The 23,946-nt window shown below is 32.3% G+C and overlaps 3 protein-coding genes across 5 annotated transcripts; 2 read left to right on the plus strand and 1 right to left on the minus strand.

Moving 5' to 3' along the window:
• Window positions 1–155: 155 nt before the first annotated feature.
• LOC129795808 (ER membrane protein complex subunit 8/9 homolog) lies at window positions 156–1,773 on the minus strand. The gene is made up of 3 exons (XM_055837294.1): window positions 1,445–1,773; window positions 1,196–1,345; window positions 156–230 (listed from the first exon to the last, which is right to left on the minus strand). Exons 1-3 carry the CDS (start codon window positions 1,643–1,645, stop codon window positions 156–158), a joined length of 426 nt encoding a protein of 141 aa, XP_055693269.1. The 5' UTR covers window positions 1,646–1,773.
• Window positions 1,774–5,701: 3,928 nt separating this feature from the next.
• Window positions 5,702–23,457, plus strand: LOC129795815 (facilitated trehalose transporter Tret1-like). Of its 3 annotated transcripts, XM_055837303.1 has the most exons (4): window positions 5,702–5,901; window positions 6,045–6,128; window positions 15,072–15,944; window positions 21,306–23,457. In XM_055837303.1, the coding sequence occupies exons 3-4, from the start codon at window positions 15,087–15,089 to the stop codon at window positions 21,906–21,908; spliced, it is 1,461 nt and encodes a 486-aa protein (XP_055693278.1). In that variant the 5' UTR covers window positions 5,702–5,901; window positions 6,045–6,128; window positions 15,072–15,086; the 3' UTR covers window positions 21,909–23,457. The 3 variants fall into 3 exon arrangements, with proteins under 3 accessions (XP_055693278.1, XP_055693277.1, XP_055693276.1); XM_055837302.1 differs by lacking the exons at window positions 5,702–5,901; window positions 6,045–6,128; window positions 21,306–23,457 and adding exons at window positions 14,728–15,002; window positions 17,762–18,577; XM_055837301.1 differs by lacking the exons at window positions 5,702–5,901; window positions 6,045–6,128 and adding an exon at window positions 14,747–15,002.
• LOC129795822 (facilitated trehalose transporter Tret1-like) lies at window positions 19,365–21,288 on the plus strand. Its single transcript, XM_055837313.1, has one exon. It carries the CDS (start codon window positions 20,102–20,104, stop codon window positions 20,570–20,572), a length of 471 nt encoding a protein of 156 aa, XP_055693288.1. The 5' UTR covers window positions 19,365–20,101; the 3' UTR covers window positions 20,573–21,288.
• Window positions 23,458–23,946: the final 489 nt, after the last annotated feature.

Raw genomic sequence — 23,946 nt, forward strand, 5'->3', positions numbered from 1 at the left:
AAATCTATTTAAAAATATTAATTTCTTAGTTTCGAGCAGGGATTGTGCAAAACAGAAAAAAGTAGAGGAAAGAGAAATATTAAGAAAAAAAAAACACGAAAAAAATTGAAGTAAAAAAGATAATAAGAATTAATCATTCATTGAAATTAAAATAATCATCTATTTTCAGCATTCTGCCACAAACGCACCGCTGAACGATCCATATTTAGGCAAACAGCACGATTGTCAATCTGCAAAATTATATTGATTTTTAGTTTATTATTTTGTCGTAAAAATTACGCTGTTCTTTTATGGAATCTTCTTTTAGAATATGGAGAAAAAAAAATATAAAAATATATTTAATTTAAATCTTACTTATTCTTAAAATCATAAATCTAATTAAAAAATAAATAAAACTCAACTTAAATAACTTAAGCCTATAAAGAAGGTAAGTCTAGCTTAGAAATCTTAAACAAATTAAGGAAACTTAGGCCAAGATTACAAAATCAGACCTAGTCTAAAAAAATCTTAGGCCTATTTCAAAAAAGCTTAGGCCTAGCTTTAAAGACTTTGACTTAGCAGCTTATGAGACTTTGGTCGAGCTTAAAATATTTAGGTAGAATCTAAAGAAACTTAAGCCTGGATTTAAAAAAAAAACCTATTTCAAGAAAACTTAGGCTTGGCTTCAATATTTTAGCCCTAGCTTAAAAACCTAGAACTGGTTTAAGGAAATTTACAGCCTGGCTTTAGAAACCATACTCTAGTTTAACAAAAAAAAAGTCCACTATAAAAAATATATATTCCTGATTTAAAAAATTTAGGCTTTGTTTTAAAAACATAAGCCCCTCTTAAGAAATTAAAGCCACACTTAATTGAATTTTGCCCCAAAGAAAAACGAATTTTGAACGAATGAATGATTCTTTGCCAAAAAAAATATTTCTTCGTTTTATCTCACTAGATTGATTATTATTTAATTTTTAAACATCAGTTTTTAAAAATCCATAAATTATAGAATTCAATGCGCCACTAATTTAGCTACTGTACTGTTTATTCAGCCACCCAGTCATCATAGCAGAGAACCTAGCATGCAGTTCTTCCTAAATCTAACATTTCTTCAATCTCTTTACCTAAATTGACATTTTCACAGTATAAATTATTAAATAAGAAGCTTAATTTAGCTTAAATTTACATAAGAATTAAATATTTGAGATCATACCACTGCAAAACATGCATTGGGAATGTTTTCTGCAATCTTTTCCGCCAACTTCAGTCCAGGTGCCCTCTCGAGGGTGTTATCATTGCAATTCTCAGCTGCACTGTAGTACCCACAGATTTGAAGATCATCATCAGCTGCAGCAGCTTCAATCTGAACAAATAAAAGAATAATTAATATTAAATTGATATCTAACTTCCGGTCAAAAATATATAATTCAATAGGGGGAGGCGGTGTAGTATGTGAGTTTACCTGAACGAGGGCAACCTCAGCCATTGGGGTAACATGAAGGCATATGTGGAAGAGGGGGATTGCATCGACAATCTCATAGTTTCGGGACTTGGTGGCATCCTTGCTGGCCAGCAGAATCCCATTCACGGCACAGTGTGGATACTTTGCGGCGTGAAACACCATTTTTGTGTAAGCACGCGACGATATAACTACTTCCGACATTTTTGCAACAATTCCCACGGGGGCGAAGGTATCAAAATTGAGTACAAAAAATTATGATTTTTCTCCTGAAAATGTGTTTTCACGAATTAATTTTCTCGCAGAACTTTCAAACGTCACTCATATATGTCATCTCATTCATTGCTGCATGGATGGAAAGCATGATCAGTAACTTAAACGATTTTAGTTTAATTTATGAATGAAAAAAATCCCATTGTCTAATTTATGCTGAAAAAAAATTCTTTAATTTTATTTTAAATTTTAATTTGTTTTTTTTTTTTAAGAAAACTCTGGGAAATATGAATTTTTCTTTGTATTTCAAATTGAGAACTTGTTAGCCCTTTTGTGCACAATTGGCACTACACATGGATATATTCCCTTTCCTCTCTCTCAAAGGTGAAATTGTATTTTCTTTCTCACTCATTTCATTTGTGCGCCATCTGGAGGGAATACAAAACAACAGATACATTTAAATGGTAAAAAAAAGCTCCAATAAGAACCAACAATCCAACGTATCCCAATTGTGCAAATAAAATTCCTCTTCCATTAATAATTCGGCAACAGTCATAAAATTCTGCAAATAAAATAAAGAAGTATGTTAATGAATTTGAGTAACTGTGATCTCAATTAATTTTATCATTAACAATTTTATTTTCCCAATAATATAAGTCCTCTTGCAATGAATTTATGATAATAATTTGCCAAAATAAACTTTTATTATTTCGCACGGACTTTATCATTTTATCAATCAAGCCCTAGAAAAGGTTAATGCCTTCCATGGGCTCTATAGGTGAGAACTTCATGCCATTGACACGTAAAATTTGCCAATAAAACACCTGGAAAATATGAAAACATTAAAACTCTTGAATGGAATTTTCTTGATCTCAAAAAAATGTAAATTGCGCTATTGTGTGGAAAAGTTGAAAACATCATTTGACGATTTGTTTGAATTGAAATTTAAAAGAAAGAAAATGCGATAACATCACGATTGTAACCCATTTTCTCAAGTATTCTCATAAATATATATAATTTTCCCCATCTAATCTATATGAAAACGAATTGTAATACCAAATACACTCGATAAGTCTCGAGATTGTTTCAATAAAACATTTCTTCGGGTTTCTCTCTCAATTTTAGCTTCTTATCAATACTCACATGAAGTATTCAATCGGCGTGTTGTTCAATTTATTTTATACATGTAAAATTATATCTTTTAGAATCTCCAAAGATAAAGTTTTGTGGTGTACGTGTAGAAGATTATTATGATGGGATTTTCGCGTTACAATTCCATGAAAATTCTTAACAGAAATTCTTAGAATTCTTTTCAGTGATCCCTTAAAGGAACCCTTATCATCAGTCAAGATTCGATTGTACAAACACAGATCTCATAAATCATTCAGAAGTGATGAACTTGAAATTATTATCGTTAGTAGAGCAAAAGTGAAGAAAAGTATTTTTCAATTCTCTTCATGTGGGCTGTTGATGAGACATTTTAATCATTTATCAGCTAGCAATGACCGCAATACTACCCACTGGAGCACACGGTTGTAGGATCTGTTCTTGCCTCAATTGCAGCGAAAAGTAGTTGAGAAAAACATAAGAGCCTTGAAGTTAAGGATTTTTTAAGGGTTTGTCTCAATTGGATTTTAACCCTTTTGCGTTCTGTAGGTCATACGTAGACCCAAGCGTGAGAATTTAATGATTTTTCCAAGATAGAAATACATCAAATTCACGCAGTAGAGACCAAAGGAGACGTTCTGACTCCGAAACGTCCTCTAAATCCAGAAAACTAGGTCATTCTAAAACCTATACATATTCCTAAAATAATCATTATTTTCTTTGCTCTAATTTGAGGCATATTTGATCAAAATTCGACTGATAAAACCAGAGTTAGAGTAATTTTTCATCCAAAATTGTGCCGCCATTTTAATTTTTTGGATATATTAAAAAACGGATTTTCGGTCTTATTCTCGGATAATTAGATTTTATTCCCGGCCGGGAATAAAATCTAATTATCCGAGAATAAGACCGAAAATCCGTTTTTTAATATATCCAATTCATCACCCACGGTCGCCCCTCTACAAATTTTAATTTTTTCATGAATCGCTTAAGATCTGGAGATTCATCCAATAATGATTGATATTTATGACCTCTTCAACGAATATTATTTATCGCCGAAAGTTTTTAAATAATTCTCTTTGGGTTTTTACAATCACAGAGATATCTTAGAAAATATTGTGGTTTTATCAAGATAATAGCTCTAGCAATAAAAAAAGTATTTTCTATCTAAATTCCTAGAAGAATAAATTCTGAGCTATGACTAGTGGTCAGATCGTGTCTTTTAGTAGCTAAAAATACAAAAATGCTTAACTTTCGGTATTAACCATTAGATGTTAACAGCGTATAATGGCGCTGATCACAATTTTTATGGCAAAAGGTTCCCTTAGAGTTAAATTTTCTAATTGACTGCTAAATTATTTCGTTACATCACCGACTGGTGTAGACCCTTGATGCAACGTTAAGTAGAGCAAAGGTAAGTATATAGACCGTCTTCGTCAATTTTATAGCCCTTTGAATAACCCTCGTTCTATAAACATCCGCCATTTTGACAACCGCCATTTTGTCCCTAAATCAAAATTCTTTTAATCTCATTCTTATTTTAACTTAAAAAAATATATGTGTACCTCCCTAAATCGATAATTGGGATAAAATTCATTAACTTCTTTTTAATCTCCTTGCATGAAATATATTAAATTCACCCTGAAAGAGTCAACAATTTTTCTCACATAATTTCCTCAATAAAGATATAGAAAAAACCTTCGTAAAATGGTGTTTGCCGCCAATTTGCGATAGATACCTATACATATTGCCTTTCATTAAATGAACAGACAAATTTCTCAATAAACTATTTGCGTATGATTAAAGCGTGAAAGTCGTTCAATTGCAACACACTGGTAAACCCCTTTTTGGGCTCAACGCACTCCATCAATTCATTCGCAACATTAATAGTGTTATCAGAAGAGAGAGGAAAAAAAGAAGGAGTATATAATGTTAAAGAACCAACACACTGCTGGTCGTACGCACTGGGTCCACAAGTTCAATTTCGCGATGAATTTATGGTAATAAAAAAAGGTGGGAGCGATACCACCGCTTTAACACACTGAAAGGTTGTTACCTGTTGTGTGTATTATTGACCAGCAATTGGAGTATATGGTGTATATGGTCATTTAATCGAGATATTGGCACTCTTTCACCTGCCTTTGTGCCGTTTTTATCGCAATTTGTACCAGGATTTTGGGTGGTCTTGTGTGTGAGAGTTTGTACCAATGATAGTTCAATAGTTTCAAGCGTTCAATTTAATTTAGCATAATTTCTTGTTAGCGTCCTCAGCTACACAATTCGTTATTCGGCGCCATTTTGAGAAATGCAAACAACATTCAATTTATTCAGTATGAAGCTTGCTTCTTTTCATAGCTTTAATTTAAATTTTAACCGTCTTTAAGAAGCGTTAAAGCGTTTAGGTTAGTTTTATTCCTTTAGCCGCCATTTTGAAACGATAATAATTACTTTTTAGGGAATTGCGCAAATAAACTCCTTTAGAAGACAGAAACTTTTAAACCACCCACGAATCTAAGTCTCCAGCGTTGATTGTTGAAAACAACCTGTGGAATGTGGCGTTATTTTTTTTTTTCGTGTGATATACCTTCAATATTGCACCTATTTACCGCAATATTCTCATTTTTTTTAATAATATTCTCTCCGTGCCTAACAAAGTTCTTTTGGTGTGGCCGCGAAGGTAGCAAACGTTTTTTGAATATATACATAAGTACATGATCCCAACTCATTCAGGTATCATATTCAGCGTGTACTATATATTGTGTACATACATAAATAATACTTCTTATATATAATTTTATATTAAATTGTAAATGCTAAAGCCCTCACTAAGACATTTTCACGTTGCGATATCGATGAGACCTCTCAAGTTTTGTTGTACTTATATATCTCTGTGTGCTCTATAGGTTCTCCTCCACTCCATTCAACATTTTGATCAAAAAACGCATTCGCAGTCTGGACTCCAGCGTGAGTGGATCAACATTTTCGCACAGCTCTGTGGTGTGATTAAATTTTCAGTTTTATTCAATTCTCATTTCAAATTGAGAAATTAAATTTTATCATCTTCTGAGTGTGGTTTGGCGCTAAAAAAAATACGAGAAATATTGTTGAATGAAATTTTTGTGAGCTACGTCGTCAATAAGGTAATACCCCGAATATTACCTGCTTTCACCGTATGAAAGTGATAGTTTTTTTTTGCCACTGCGCGTCTATCAACTCTTTCATATTCAAATAACAAATATAACACAGAGTGCAATTTACTGTGGATTTTCTTATCATCGCACAGAAATATTTCCTCGGCACGTCGTGAGGCAGAAATCTCCGTGACAATAAAGGTGCGCGAGGAGCAACAAAGATTCAGAATTATTAGGTAAATATTTCTCTCTATATTCTAAAAATGTTTCTTATGTGTGTGGTGTGCAGTGATCTCCATATTAAAATTTAGAATTTATCAAGAAAATAATTTTGCAACAAGTGAAAAACTCACAAAATTTTCCACATCGTTGGTTCTTAAAGTTCTTGCTTTTAAGGAAATTCTCTAGATTAATTTTTCTTCTTAAATATTTCCAGAAAGACCTTTCAAAGAGAACTTTTAAAAATACTAAAAGAAAATAATATTATTGAGCTCATATTCTTCAATAAACATGTAGAATTAAAGTTCTTGTGCCTGTTCGTGTTGGAAAAAGTCACAGTATATATGCGATATTTTCCACAAATTAACAATTTTATCACCAACTGGCCTTTTGTCAGCAAACATCAACAATGTGCTCATGTTTGGGCAACTATCAACAACATTTTTTTTTATATCATTGTGCCAAGAACATGCGTAAAATAAAATAATATAAAAGAGACAAAAAGAAAATCATCCAACACACAAAAATCATGTTTTATCGCATTTTCACCTTAAAAAAAACTATAACATTAATTTGACAAAAATGGGCTTTTCCATTCACGCCACTTTATTTTTATTAAAATGGGAAAAAAGAAATTGTGTAACAATGACAATTTTTATCGCTCTGACCGATTTTTAAACACCTTCTTGGCCAATAAATAAAACGTCCATGCGAAGGAGAATAAATTTAATTCTTTTAAATTCGACTGTGAGCAATATTGAAGAAGTTGATTTAAAAAAAAAAGTGGAAAATATTTTAAAAAATGGGCGTATGATGCGTTTGTTCTGTTTTATTTGTTTATGTGACAAATTCTTATGATTCATTTCATTATCTATACATATTTGAAGATTTAATTATAAAGAACTTTTTTTTTTTACAAAATACTCATCTAGGATATTTTTTGTTTAAAAAAGGATTATTTTTTAAGAAAGAATTAGTAAAAATTTTTAGAGGCGTATATCAGATTTAAGGCTTAAATAGTATTTAAATTTAATGATTTCCAATACTTTAACAATTGGGTTAACCCTAACTGACCATTTAAACTATTTTGTCGCCTTTTTTAAATGTTGATCATTTTCTTTTCAAAAATTATTCGAAAATAGCTAAGAAAACTTGTGATTTTTTGAATAGAATTTTCCATAAGACAGCAGATAATTTTCAAAACTAAATTAATTAAGTTTTATAATTATTTCTTTCTCTGGTCTTTATCAGTTGAAAATTTTTCCTTTTTGCCCAACTCGATTCAATCTGACAAAAAGGTTTTTAATTTTTCTCTGAAAGTTTGTGAAAGCTCGGATGGAGCCAAAAGCTCTGGAAGAATAACTGAGTTTTCCAATTTTTGCTCTTGGTTAAAAAAGAACAATTTTTATACCGACCAAGACCGGAAAAAATCTAAAGAATCACTGCTAAAACAATAAATAAAGAGTTAGTACTCTCTTGACAAAATTGAGGCGTGACCTTAAGATTTAATCTTAAAAATGAATTTCAAAACATTATTCTTCGTCCTCTACAATTAAATGAAGAAGCGGAAAAATATTACCTACGCACAAATTATGCTCTCAGATGCATTTCTTACACCAAATAATTTGCAACTTTCTATCGCGTTTTCTAATTATTGCTGGGCGATGTTGCAAGAAATTGAGAAGAAATTGCGCAAAGGGGCAATAAATGATTTCTCTCGTCACTTTTCACAAAATCAATCATTATGAATGAGTGGTGAAAAAAAATTGTTTGAAGGAAAATTAAAATATGGCTAATTAATTGAAGCTTCCAATATAACATGTTGTCATAGAAAGTGACGAAAAGAAGTGTTATTTATCAATTAAAAAGTGAAAATTCCATGTGAAATATGACTCTTTTTTTGAACGCAATTCACGCTGAACGACCCACTTTTTCTGCATGTTAACCACATTAGAACCACTCCACTCTGGCCAAGACGTTCAAGAAAATATTTTTTTACTACATTTTTTTCAATACCAAAGATTACAAAATATATAAAATACCACAGTTTATGCAAATTTTTATTTTCCAGACATTTTTTTGCCATTTCTTGGTGCAAAAAAAATCATTAATCTCCCATTTTTTGTTTATGGACAGACAACACCCACAGTTTCTCACCTTTTTATAAGCTTTTTTTCGCACCTCTTTCACTCTTGTCCAAATAGGCAAGACAAATTACATTTTTAATATAATGTGCAGAAGAAGAAAAAAAATTTATGCAGAAGGACTTATCACCTTTTTGTGATTCCACAAAAACGATTATTCAATTTGCTATTTAAAAAAAAAATCTCGCAAAAAGTCAAGAGTATATTTTTGCGTGTGACGAAATTGATTTAAAATCTTTATCGATTTGGCATTAAATTTGTATCTCAATTAAAAGATGAGAAAAAATACATATAGAGGAAAAGCTAGTTTTTCATCAAGAAAAAGCTCACGCCTAACAAATCGTGCTTAGAAATGAGGAAATTTAAATTATATAGATTTTAGAATTTGGCATTCGAAGAAAAAAGAATTATAGGACTATAATGGCTAAAAATTAATGGTTCCACTTCCTCACGAATCTCAATTAGTGCCTCGGACGTACCGATAAAAAACAGCTGAAATTCCAACGAGATCCAGCGTCTTCGTCTCTTCTCAATTAGCATTTATTGTGAAAGACAAGGTCATGCATATCCATCAGGTTTTCCCGCTCGTGTGGTATATAGGCATTCCCCGGTATCAAAGCTGAATTGCAAATGAGCTAAAAGATTTTTCTTGTCTCCCCCAATGCTAAGCAAAGAAAAAAGTTTTAATTCTTTTGAAAAAAAGCAAAAGTCTCTCTCGGGTCTAAGAAATGATTTACTACACCACAAAGATATTTTTACACACATTTAAATATTTTAAAAGAATTGCATAACTTTTAATAATTTTATTTTAATGTTTAATTCAAAGTTCAAGTGGAAACGGATGTAAAGGCTTTAGATAACTTTTTTTATATTTTATTTCGAAGTGGGTACAATTTGAAAAAAAATAAATAAAGAGAAAAAGCAAATATAGATTCCAAGTAGATTGAAACCAATGATTAGACACCTATTCTACTTTTTAAGAATTTATTTATTTTCTCTTAAACCAGATATGCCCAGGATTTTTTTTTAAATTCTAACGATCTCGCTGACTTCAAAATGTCAAGAAAAGTTAATTTTTAATTTTTTAATAATTTTAATTTTTTTTTTTTAATTTTTATGTGCTCAAAATCAACAAAGAAAATGTTCTGAGCGTTCCAGATGAAGTACAAATTTTAGATATCTGTTAAAATGACATTTACAAATTTGACAGTAGGTATAGTTAACTGTCATTCTAAGTCATCTTTTAAAAAAAATCCAATCCACCATTTTTAAAATAATTTGAAAGTCAGCTTTACAAAGTATGTACAAAACATTTTATTACAAACATATTTCAATGGAATGAGTCAACTTTTATTTTATCATTCAAATACGTGAGAAAATCTAACATTTGGCCTTTAAACAGAAATTAAAAATTAACTCTTTACAAAGAAGATTAATGAATCTTCAAAACAGCCATAAAATCATCGGAAGAAGGAAGAGCAATTGGCAAATAAACAAAGAAGAACACGTAAATTAATTTTTTTTTTAGAGTTTATCGTCTTGTAATTGAGTAGGAGAACATGATAAAACTTACAATGATGCAAAATAGAATAAAAGATTCTACGGTTTCTTTAACTGAAAGATCTCACATTCAAAATTGTCATCTTATTTAAATGGCACTTCCTTTTCAATTTGCTTTGCAATAAAAAGATCCACAAACCACGCAAAGCATCAACTCATACAGAGAGTGCGAGTTATATTAAAATTAAGTGGACTATTATGTGGAGTATAGAAAATGCAAGACATGGTTAGACTGGACAAAAGATCGCGTTTTTTTCAATATAATTGCTCGCTATAGACAAAAAAAATGCTTTTAAAACTCTAAAAGAAATAAATTGAGACGCAATCGCCATATAATTATGCAATGTTTTTGTTACATTTTTTTCTAATACATTTGTTTTTTTTTTAAATTCTTTCAAACTCTATAAGGAAGTATTACCTACACTTATTAATAAGAAGTAAAATTTATGCGAATAATTTAGATAACCTTCAGGGAACCACATAATATTGGAATTATTTTGTTGGAGCTCACAAGAAATTTTTTAGATCAATAAATCTTTTTTTTTACCAAATCTGTTATACTAAATCGACTAAAATAAAGATAAATTTGACAGTGATTACTTAGTCTTAAGAATAAGATCTATATATTCTTGAGAATTCTTTCGCATTCCAGTAGATCGCTTTAGATCTTTCGCTTTACATTCGCAAATTCCTCATGTCTCGATATTATCCGGAAATTCTCATTCAATTCGCTACGATCTCCTTCATGCGTAAATCGCACCGCATTTGTCATCCTAATGTAAATTCAATAAAGGTGCGCACGATCAACACGCGAAGGTGTGCAATGCAATAATTTAAAAATTCAATGCATGAATATAGAAAATAAAAATAAATTTAAGAAAAAGCCCCGGAAGTTTGAGAATTTTGTCATGCGAGGAAATTCAAAATGAATTTAACTTGCAAAGAAAAATCTTGAGTGTCATCGGAAGTGATCTTGAATATTTTTGAACAACAATTCATGTTGTGTAGCCATGGGAGCATAGAGAAAGTATATTATGTACAATTTCACCGGTATTTTCTCACCTTCAACTTGGACGAAACATAAACAGTGCAGGTGATCTCGTTTCAATGTCTTTCCCACTGGAATTCCTCCGACCTTCGTGTATGTGTGTTTGTTGTGACGCTCATACATTTAATTACGCCGTAAAATTAATTGCAACAATTGACATTTTGACTCGGGCGCAATGCAATCACAGCCATTTGCAAAAAAAGATATTCAAAAGAGAATACAAAATGAGACCATTTAATTCAATCATAATCAGAGCCATGGCCGCAAACATTCAATCTACTTCCCTGCGACTTTTTATGCAACACGTTTTAATGTAATTAAATGATATAAAGATGTTTATTTTGATAATGCCACTAGACAACTTTCAGTGGGTTCACTGGGTGGACGGACAATGTGAATGTTCTGCTGTAGTTCAGCTAATATGGCGTCCAAAACGATTGATTTTGAATTGTGGATCTGATATGATCTTCAAAGCTTTTAAAAATTAATTTTTGAGCTTTATCTACTTATGTTAATGCTTTTTGTTTGAAAAACTCTAAAACTCATTCCCTGGATGTGCAAAATCTAAAGCAGAAATGTGTCTCTAGCGATATCTTAGCGATTTCTTGTCTGTCAAGAACATTTCTAAAGTTCATCAAAAATGGTCAATAAATAAGAACCAATTAAAAGCCTCATTAAATGAACTAAAGATAAATTCTTTAACTTAAATTACAGCTCTTAAAAATAGTTACTTCATTGAGAAAATTTGCATAGAAAAGTAATGCATGGAGACATTCTTGCTGTAAATTCTTCCATATAAATGGATTTAGCCCAGATTTTGTGTCTCTATTTGCATAAATTACTTAATAGCTTCGAGCAAATAAGGCACAAAAGCTTGTAAAAAATATTTATAAACAATTACACACATAAATTGTATACCAACGTTCCATAATTTTATCATAAAATAATAATAAAATATACACAAGCCATAGAACATTGGAATATTTCAAAGATTGTAGTTGGGAATCCTTTTTTTTAAATCGATTTAATTGCTGCTAATTGGGATAATGCAAAGGAAGCAGAAAAGGTTTTAATTGTATCTTTATCAATGAGGAGAAAAAAATATTTAGGACATTTGATTAACTCAAAATATAGCTCTAGAAACAGTCGTAAATATAAATATCTGAATTCCATTCAGACAAAGCAAAATCCTATCAAACTCGAACAAAGAATATTTTATTAATACTTCTCATTTTTTATTAATTACAAATTGCAAAGGTTTAGCCTTAATTTCTTGTTGTAATAAAAAAATGTGAAAAGAATCTTTCATTTTATCAAATAAAAAAGGTCAAATAAACATAGCGATTAGATAAAGAATTTAAATTAGTGAGGTTATAATATATGGCCCCTGTCAATTTGGATTCAAGTTTCTTCGTAAAGATAAGAAAACTTCAAAAAATGTGTTACAAGAATAAAGGAAAACAGAGTCTTTTTTACAGCTTGAAATAATTGAAACAAATCCCTATTCAAACTTAAAAAGAGAAAAAGAAATACGTTAAAACTATCTAAACTAAAAATGGCGACTATTTGATATAATCGATATTATGGGGCGTCCTTATACAAAAACGTAAGAATTTAATTAAAAATATTTCTTTTTGATTTGTAAGTGAATTAGAAGTGCGGGAATACCAATTATCTCAAGTTTGTTGAAAGATTTGAATGGTTTCTTTTTGAGAAAAAAATAAGATTAAATTTTAAGGTTAAGGCTACCTATTTTTTTTTCAAAGTGATCTTATTCTCTTCTATGTACTTAATTTAAATAAAATCGGTTAAATAAAATTCAAATTTTAATGAATCCTTTTTCATCTTTATTCATAAAATCTTCACAAATCCCAATGCTAGATTTGTTAAACTAGACATCATTCGCTTAAAACGTGGGGAACTTTTAATCTCAAAATTCGCAACATTTTTATTGCTTTTATTGGAGATCTATTGACGTTGCGTAACCACTTTTTTGCGGCCATTGAGATCGATGTTTTATTGATTGAAATTTGTCCTCGAACTTTATAAATTAAAAACGAACTTGCTTCAGTGCTTATTTTCACACCTGTAAAGAAAAAAAAGACGACTCTATTGGGGAATTTTGTGTCATATATAGCCAAATGTAGAGGAGCTACAATGAATTTATCTTTTTTTTTTTGGATCTTGCTATTGGGAATATAATCGCGATAAATTGGATTAGATAAGATGTAATTAGTTGAGTAAATAGTACTCAATCGGATGCCATTTTTATAGTATATCTTTATCAAGAGTGTTGTGGGAGTATGATAAGAAGTGCTAAAATAAAACACAATAATATTAAATATTGAGTCAATTTTTTTTGCAATGGTGCTTTCTTGAGAAATTAATCAGGTGTGAGGTGCAAAAAAATTTTTTTTTCTTAAAAATTTCTTTTCTTCAGATCTTATCAAAAGATCTCGCGAGAAATCAATCAAAAAACGATTTATAATTTTTTTAAAAATATTTTTTTACGTCACTTTATATTATTATGTATTTTTTTTGTAATGCGGTATGGGAAGTAAAGTAACGAAACTAATTTAATTTTATGCATCCACGAGAACATTATGAGAGGAGACAAAAAAAGCCCTGATGAGAAAAAAACATCCATTTTTGCCACGTGATTCACCGGAAAGTGGAATCAGACAGAAATAAAAATAAACAACATTTTTTATTGAATTGCTCTGAGGAAGATAAAAAAAAGAAATGTAGGTAAATAATTGCAAATTAATGTTGATGAATTTACAGAGAAAAATAAAATGTTAAAAATTCCCGCGAAGTTTCTATCGTTAAAAAATCTCGCGGGGAATTTTCTTATCTCTCCCCACAATACTCTTTCATCTCTATGGTATTAAATCTGTTTTCCTTCACCTTCAAAATCAACGTAAAAAAAATGCAACAAAAAAAATCTTGCCAAAGAACATTTTATTCTCAATTTATTACAAAATCTTCGCAAAGTCTGGCCAAAGTGCAAAAGTATGTGATTTATTGGGAATTCAAGGTGTGGAAAGTGAATAGAATAAAATCGAAAGCTCGCGAATTTGTAATTTTTTTTAATCGTGAATAGAAAAACTAAACAATAAACTGTTTTTCCCGCTCCTAGATGGAATTCCGACCTTTTCCTTCAAACATATTTTGCTCATGCAATTAATCATCATCAATCGCTGCAGCAGCAGCACACCTTTTGAAAATTCACGAGCTTTAACAACTTTAACAGTATATAGAGTAAAAATGTTGAAAGAAAAAAAAACTACAAAATATATCCCCTCTTGTGTGTAGAAGTCAGTGATTAAGTGAGGCATTAAATAAGAGACGAGCCTCCAAGTCTCTGTTTTTTTGCATTGCCGCATTATTTATTGTTGCACAACATTTTCTGTGCCAAATACCTTTAGGTTTTCTTTTTGCACACGCGCCAAAATGTAGGCGCAACATGTGAACACCAAAACATAGCATAAAAATCCGTCTGTGAGAGAGCTTTTGGAGTTTAAGTTTTTAGTTTATGTTTAGATTGAGTTTTCAGAATATTTATTTTTAATTTATTCATTTTTGAAGTTCTTAAAAGTTATGCTGAACAATATATTTTCGTAGCTTTAAAAAAATTGTCATTTTACAATTTATTTCTCATTTTTTTCTTTTTAAAATTAAATTAATTAAATTTCTAAGATCTCAATAAAGCTTAATTAATCTGTATGAAGAAAGGATGTCGTTCCTGTTTAGCCTATACCGCTAGTCCGATTGCGTTGTTCAATACTTTTTTCATTACTTTTTGAATTTGGCGCTTTAAATATAGTTCCAAAAGCCACCACTGCTATTTTGTTGAAGAGAAAATGAGACGGATGCTCGTGCTATTTCACCACGATTCTCTCAGTCGCACCTCACTTATTCTTCCAAATTCTCTCATTGTTTTGAAAAATAAAGAAAAAGTGTTTAATAAAAATGCTCTTTAATAATTAAAGGGCATAAAGGGGTACAGAAACATTTTAAGAAGTATTTGTGCAATAAATCCGCGGAAATTAATTGAAAAGCGAATGGCTGATGAGAGGCAATATCTTTTGGGGGCGGCTACAGCTGCCATCCCAACATATGATGGCATTGAGGAAAATGTTTGTTATCAATTTTGGGTGATAAGGACAAGTAAACAGGTGATTTACGGTGATGCTTCTTTGTTTCAGGGACCCCCGGATAGCATGACGGGAATGACAGTGTCAGAGCCTGCGGGGCAGAACTACCGGAAGCTACCGCAGTACATTGCAGCTCTGTCAGCAGCTGGAGGTGCTCTTGCTGCTGGTACAGTATTGGGATGGACATCACCCACACAGCATGGTCTTGTTGATGAGCAGGAGTATGGCTTTGAGATCTCACGAGAGGCCTTCTCGTGGATTGGATCCGCCATGACTTTGGGTGCTGCAGCTGTTTGCATCCCCATTGGGCTCCTTATTAATCTCATTGGGCGCAAACTGACGATGCTCTTGCTGGTGCTGCCCTTCACTCTTGGGTGGGCTCTCATCATTTGGGCCACAAGTGTACCCATGATGCTTGTTGGGCGTGTCCTTGTGGGCATCTCCGGAGGGGCATTCTGCGTCACCGCACCAATGTACACGGGTGAGATTGCATCAAAGGAAATTCGTGGTATTCTTGGGAGTTTTTTCCAGCTTATGGTCACCATTGGTATCCTCTTTGTCTACGCTGTTGGGCATGGAGTTAATGTCTTCACACTCAGCATCATTTGTGCTGTTATTCCCCTTATTTTCGGCGTAATCTTCTTCTTCATGCCCGAATCCCCGCTGTATCTAGTCACAAAGGATAAAATTGGAAAGGCCACGGAGTCCATCAAATGGCTGCGTGGTGACAAGTACGATCACAATGCTGAGCTTGCGGATCTTCAGCAGCAAATTGATGAAATTCGCGCCCAGCCGGTGTCGCTGGCTGTAGCCATGCGTCGTCGTGCCACCATAAGGGCTCTCATCATCTCAATGGGACTTATGTTTTTCCAGCAAACCTGTGGCATCAACGCCGTCATCTTCTACACAACAGACATCTTTGCTGTGAGTACATTCAAATATTTATTGATTTTTTCTTTGCTTTTTATCTTTTTACCTTGAATTCCCTGAAGGAGAAAGCCTCCTCTGGCCTTCTCTTCTTGGATCACAGATACTCCAAAAGCAAACATTGAGAAATTCAATTGAAAGACTCACTCATCCACAAAACAATTCGGTGATGGATTGCCCCAAAAAGACATTCCCCCTTATCTCCCATTGTAAATATAATCCCTTATGATGGACTTCCAATACTTTTTATTCCGCCTAAAGATGATAAGAAATCTAAGAAGTGGCTTGAGTTAGTGCTTAGGAATGCATTTTGGGAAAATGGTGAAATTAGTTGAATTTTCTTCAATGAGAAAATATTTAAAATATGATATACTATGGAAAAAGAATTTAGCAATGGAATAAGCTAACAAAGGAGTTTATTCTCGTTTATTCTCGTTTTTTTTATTTTTTTTTATTTATTTTATTTATTTATTTATCCTCGTCCGGAAAAATAATTGAGAAGCGCCTAATCATGAAGAAAAGAATTAAAAATGAATAAGAAATCGAGAAACAAAGCCTTTCCAATTTCCACAGGGATTATCTAGGAAAACTGTAAATATTTGCATGAAAATACAAACAATGACGTCACTTTTGTGTTTTTGATCTCTTTAAAATGAAGAAGAAAAATAAATGAAAATCATCGACGAAACATTTGCATGAACGCTTAATGAATTGAAAGAGATTAAAAAAAAATATACAATGATGACGTCATTGATTGTATTTTTGAGCAAATCATTCCAGAATCTTTCTAACTGATCCTTGTGGTCCTTGTCGAAACTTAGAAGCTTTTTTATTGGCAATTTCTTACTTATTTTTTAATTCTCTACAAGATCGTCCAAGTTCTGATTTTGTTCTTTGAATTTACGTACTCATGTATCGATGAATGAACTCCTTTTAAAAAAAATCCTGACTAATAAAATAAATCTAATAGCATCTTTCGACCTGTGGCTTAAATCGTGACTTTATGTTTGTTATGGTTTTTGAAGAAGTCGAGATTTAAGTTAAGGTCTGAATACGTTTCAACTCTTAAGATGAATAGACTCATTTTATTTGTTCCTTTCCTACTTCTCCTAGAGAGAAAAGAAGTCATGTTACTTAAATTCGATGATGCCTCATCCTGAAAATAATTTACGATCCTAAAAAATCCTTAAATTTATTTTTTAGTACGTTTATCTCAAAACTTCTAAAAAATAATATTTCCTTGATGAATTTATATTCAAAAGATCCTAAAAGCTAGTCCAATATTGTTAAATTATTTCGAATTTTCGGACTTTTCTTTTCATTCTTGAATTCCCTAAAAGATCCATAAAAGATTTTTAGAAAATATCTTATGTACATATACAATTATTTAATGCATGAAACGAGAAGAAAATATTACTAAAAATGATTTTAAAAATGTTTCTAAACTAAATGCATGGTTTTCTTTTAAAGATAAAACTAAATTGAATTTATTATTTTGTGATTAACCCAAATTGGCAAACAAATAAAACTGCAGCTTTCGTGACTAAAAAACTTAATAGTGATAAGAAGTTTTCTATTTTAATCTATTTACGTGCGAGTGTGCAGCCAAGTTAAATATAAATTACTACACACACCTGGTGCTTTGGGGTGAATGGATGGCAATGTTATCGGAGGTGTTTAGAGGAGATAAATTTGCATTTAAAGCAAACTTGGAGATGGTGGTGACAGTGATGGAGAGACAAGTTGTGGTGAAGATGATACCGTAGTGTACCACCTCCTCATTGTTTCTCTTGTGTGTGTCTCCCTCTCTGTAGGCTGCCAACACAGGAATTGAGGCAGGCTTGGCCACAATCATAGTGGGGATTATGCAGGTGGTTGCCACGTTTCTGGCCACACTCATGGTTGACCGTCTTGGGCGACGCATCCTCCTCATTGCATCTGACTTTGCCATGGCTACGTGCACTCTCGCTCTCGGTGTGTACTTTCACCTTAAAGCACAGGATGAGGAGAATGTTGCATCCCTCGGATGGCTCCCCATTGTTGCTCTCTGTGTTTTCATTGTTATGTTCTCCATTGGCTTTGGACCTGTGCCATTTATCATCATTGGAGAGCTGTTTGCATCGGATGTGAAAGGTGTTGCTGCCGGTATGGCCATGACATCCAATTGGACATTGGCATTTATCATTACAAAAGCCTTCCCGAGTCTACTGGACATCATTGGATCCGGTCCGACCTTTTGGATTTTCTCCGGACTCTCATATCTTGGGGCAATTTTCATCATTTTCTGCCTTCCCGAGACGAAGGGTCGCTCTCTCGCGGAAATCCAGTGGCTCCTCAATGGGCAACGTTCAACATCGGAGCAATCAATTGTCAATGGACAAGAAAAAGTTCCGGAGAAATAGATAAAACTCCCCGGGAAATGTACATACATAAATTCTATGCATTTTATCAGTGTTAAGATTGTTAAGATATTAATGTAAGAAAAAAGAAAACTAATGACAAATCTTAAAAAGAAAAGAAAATACTTTAAAAGTATTCTGGGTTAGCATTCACAGAATCAAGAGGCTGCATCCTTAATTTATAATGACGGATTTACATTTAATATAAATTTTATTAATAATATTTTACAACATTGTGTATTATTTTCTTCTCAAATTTCTTGACTTTTCCAAGTGATAAGGCAATGTTTTTCGGATACGTCGCTCGTGAAAAATTTCAAAGTCAAACGTGAATAATGTCCTTGACCTACTTATTCAAATAAATCCAATAAACTGTCTCGTTATCTCTAGAAATATCCCAAAAAAATCTTCTCTCTGCATTTAGGTTTTGTACGATAAAAGGATCGTAAATTATTTTAATTCAAAGACTTTGGGAGATATTTTATACGAGCACTCAGGGGCACAACTGACCTTGATCTCAATTGGAAGCACTTCTCTTTTATATGTATAATTTCTTACTATGTATTGATAAGAATTCGTCTGCATTGTAAATCAAAAGTTTTTTTTAATTTCTTAGGGTTGAATTAAAAAGAAAAATCAGTGAATTTGTAGAAGTTCTGAAATCCAAAATGGCGGAATATCTTTTTGATTTTAGCGTCCTTTAGCTGTCATGGCGTCATGTAGAACAATTAATTTATTTTAACGTGGAATAAACCAATTTTGTGTTATAACTTTATCATTTCATTTTGTTTTCATTATATTCTTTTTTTTTCTTTATTTAACCCTTTAGCATCCACATGAAACGATTTTATCATCATTTTCATTCTATGGATGCTCTCAGAGAACGTTTTCTTTGAAATCATTTACCTATTCAATGCATTTTTAAGGTGTGAAAAATAATTAAATTTTTCAAAAATCAAACCCGAAGAAAGCGAAAGGGTAAAGATTCAAGATTTTACGATAAGATAAAGATTTTAGGAGTTATTATTGTCCTGTTTTATTTCTAAACTCTAAAACTTCTTCAATATTTTTGAATTTATTTATAAACTCTAAGCTGAAGCTTTTCCTTTACCAAATATTGGGGATATTGAGTCATATTCTGCGAACCAAGAAATCCTTAAAATCTTTGATATTTCAGTATTTCTTCATACTGATATTTCAGTATTTTTTTCAGTATTTCTTCTTCACTGAATAGGAGCCATTACTCTAGGTTTTTCTTTAATTAACTTAAAATTCAAATTCAAATTGAAGCCCAGCGAACCTGAAGAGTTTTCTTTCTTTACGAATCAGTAACATCCTTGACCGATCAAACTCAACAACCCCCTAAAACACTTCAATAAAAAGCTCATGGGGAAACCCAAAATCTTGACACTAAAACTGATAACGCCACGACTAAATTAATCATTCTCATGCAGTTTGATTGTTTCTAGAGCAACGTGGGTTGAATTAATTGATATGAAAAGCAAACTTGACGAAGAGAGGTTGATCTAGACCTTAAAATTTAAATTTTATTTCATCAAACACAAACATATCAAACAAGGATACAAACAAATAATACAAAATATTTCTTATCGCAATGTTTTGGCGTCTTCTTGGCTTGTTTCCTTTTAACTTTATCATGGCTCCTCCTTTGGAATAACATGCCGCGTGGAATCTCCTTTTCAGACTGCAGATACTGGTATTGAAGCGGGTATTGGGACAATTATAAGTGGTGCCATGGGTGTCTTTGGCACCGTCATATCCTGCTTCACAATTGATCGTTTTGGCCGTCGTGTACTCCTGCTCATATCAATGTCCGTCATGTGTGTAACAATTTGCGGCCTTGGGGTGTATTTCTATTTGGATATACACAGTAGTACCGAAGGATTGGGCTGGCTTCCCCTGGTATGCCTTGCAATCTACAACACGGCCTTTGCTATGGGCATAGCCCCGGTGCCGTGGCTCATGAATGGGGAGCTCTTTGCACCGGATGTGAGGGCAACGGGTGCTGGAATTGCCACCATGACAACATGGGTGTTAGCATCTGTAATCACAAAGACATTTGTGAATCTCGAGGCTGCCATTGGGAAACCCGGAACCTACTGGCTCTTCACGGGCTTCTCCTTCGTTGGTGTCCTCTTTATTGCATTTGTCGTACCCGAGACTAAGGGGAAGTCTCTCGTTGAAATTCAAAAAATGCTGGAATAAATGATTTTCTTCATTCCTCTGGAGCCTCTGGCTTGCTCCCACATAAATCTTTATAATCTATTCCAATAAACTTTGCACCAAAGCTCCACCATGTATGTAGTGTCGAGTGAAAATAAACCAATGAGCACTTTCGTCAATTTTTTCAACCAATCAGAGGAAACTTCTGATTCTTCTTCTTATTTATTTAAAATTCAACAAGAGATTTTAAAGGGATTTAATTGGCTAACGAGCTTAGCTCCACCCACAGACTTCAACAAACTTGTGGAGCTTCAGTGCAAATGTGCTTTGAATGGAGTATTCCGTGTTTTCCTCTCTGGTGTGTTCTGCCCGATGTCTGGCATCCAACTGCAGGGCAATTTATTGCTCTGCTGAGCCCTCTGTCTCATATATTGCTCCAATTGCCCATAGGGGAGATTAAAAGTTATGTCTGGGTGGAAAATTAATTAATTGGAAGGCTTTATTTGTCAAAATTCAGATGATTAGATAATCATCTTCACTGGACGCCTGTCAATCATTCCTCCTTAGTTTTTGCTCCTCTTCTGCCCTCCCCAATATAGGTTCCACAACAAGGTTAACTGTTCTCGTTCTGTTTGAATTCGGAGTCTCTGATGCTCTTCCCTCTATCGGCTCAATCTAATATTTTAATTCAAACTCTGTAGCCCATCTGTCTTCTAGAAGATCCTCCTCCGTAATATATAGTCTACTAACATATTATGTCTTCTATGTTTACTAGGCTGCCAATACGGGCATTGAAGCCGGCTTAGCTACAATCATCGTGGGAATTATGCAAGTTGGTGCCACATTGGTTTCAACGGCTGTTGTCGATCGCCTCGGCCGTAGGATCCTTCTCATTTCCTCAATTTCCGTCATGTCCATCTGTACCATCCTCATGGGTGTGTACTTCTTCCTCAAAGACCAGGATCCAACACAAACGGAAAATCTCGGCTGGCTCCCAATTGTTTCCCTTTGCATCTTCATCGTGATGTTCTCCTTTGGTTTTGGCCCAGTCCCGTGGCTCATGATGGGTGAACTGTTTGCATCGGACGTCAAGGGATTCGCTGGCCCCATTGCGGGTACAACAAATTGGCTGCTTGCCTTTGTCATCACGAAAACTTTCGTTAATCTCAAAGATGCAATTGGTGCTGGTGAAACATTCTGGCTCTTCTCTGGCTTTTCCATCGTTGGACTCGTCTTTGTGTTCTTCCTCGTGCCCGAGACAAAGGGAAAATCCCTCACGGAGATTCAGGAACTCCTCAATGGTTCCTCACGGCAGGTACAACCAACAACTTCCGTCACAACTGTGAGCAATCTCAGTGAGTCCGATGTGAAGAATTGACGATCTCCACGCCATTCATTCCAAACAACAAATTTTGTGCAATAAAATTTTTTTCAAAGGGGTTTCTTCTATAAAACTCCCAAAAGAAACAGGTAAAGAAAAGAAAAACCAACAGTGATCAAATAGTCCAAAAGTAACCCAAAAGAGATGAGAGAAAATGTATTTCTCACATAATATCAGACAAACACATCAATAGAAGGCATTATTATATTGTGTAAGATACCAAAGAAAGACTCCTATTTTGTGGATAACAAAAAATATATTTTGTACACGTAAACAGCAGAGGTTGACCTTTGCTGATTATACAAAAAATATCACCTTGGTTAAAATTTAGTTGATTTTTTTATGTTAAAGTTATGTTAACATAAAGAAAAAAATTGTAAAGAAATTAGCATAAATTAAAAATATTTTTAAAACAAGTCAATAATAAAAAAAAAGTACTTTCTGTAAGAGAATTAATTTGTAAAGGTTTGTAATAAGAATTCTGTGTAAAAATTGAGTTAAAATAATCAAAAATTCATTAAAAATTAATTATGAGAATCATATAATTTTTTTTAGTTATTTGCATGGAAACGATTTTTCTTAATATACCAATTTTTTCAAGAGCCTGAAGAAGGTAAAAAAATTGCCAAAAATCAATTAAAAAATTAATAAAACACAATTTCCAATTAAAAAGCAGAAGTCAGTTGAATTTTCCTTTTTCAAATTTTTTTTTACCGCTAACATTTCGGTTTTGAAAGGATCTTCTTCAGGGCCTATGACAATGAATATAATTAACTGAAAAAAAAATTAGAACAGTTTGTTAAGAAAATTTCAAGTAAGGAAAACAATGATATTGTAATACAAAGTCCTAAAAAAATGTTTTACGTCCATGAGGAAGGTCCTAATTTGTTCGAAATGTCAGTAAAATGTAATAAAAAATAAACAGAACTTATACCAATTTCCGCATTTTCATCCCATATTAAAATTTCACGATAGCAATCGCCAAATTTTTTTAAAGGTATTTTGTGCCAAAACTTTGTAAAAAAAGAGTTTTTTTTTCAGGCCGAAAATTGAGGAATAATTTTTATTTTCGTCTAATTGAAAATTTTTAAGACAATCATCTAATTACCTAAATCTAGTCAAAAATTAAAGTCAAGAGGATTGTCTAAGAATATTATTTAAGCTCAAAGTTTTAAATGATCTTCTACACTTCTACAGAATATTCATAAAGATTACTTGAAAAAATAAGTTTTTTAGGGAGCTGCAAAACTACAAACCTTTACAATTTCTTTGGATTATTTTTCAAAGACTTTTAAAAATAATTTTTCAATTTTAATGATATTCTTTTTTATGCTATAAATTTATTTTAATGGATGGGCTTTAAAATATGTATAAATAAAAATAAATAAATAAAAATGAATGTGAATAAAGAAAATAATTCTATTGTACAATAAAGTTTATGAACTGTTAATGAAAAAAAGTGAAAAAAATGTTAAAAAAAAAAACATAATCATTGTGTTATAGAGAATTATGTAAGAGAAATTATATAAATATCAGTCGGAAGTAATTACCTGTTTTTTCTTTATAGTTTAACAATTTAATGGCTTTTTAATTTCTCTTCTATGGAGCTTTTTTTTATTTTATAAATCAATCCCAGAGCTTTAATAAAAATTTTATCAATAAAACAAGCTACTGTGCATCAGCTTTATTCTTTCACCAGAAGATAACAAACTAATTCCTGATTTTTTCGTTTGATAAGAATTTTGCAATAAAAGAAGTGATTAAAGTTTTTCATTTTTATTACTTTTTTTTTTAAGTAATTTTGAATTTTTTTTAATGCTTTAAGGCCTAGTAAAAATACTCAAATACTGCAATTTCAATTTATAAGTTTGGTTTGGAACTCTGATAAATTGGAAGAATTAATTCACCAAAAAATAATGAAAGATCTTACAGACGAGATAACTTTTTTGCTGTGAAAATTCCATAATTTTGATTATTATATTATCAGTATAATAATAAATAATAATAATAATATTTTAAGCTATTATAAAAAAAA

Source organism: Lutzomyia longipalpis, chromosome 4, assembly GCF_024334085.1.
Source record: "Lutzomyia longipalpis isolate SR_M1_2022 chromosome 4, ASM2433408v1".
In the NCBI taxonomy this organism is placed as follows: Eukaryota; Metazoa; Arthropoda; class Insecta; order Diptera; family Psychodidae; genus Lutzomyia; species Lutzomyia longipalpis.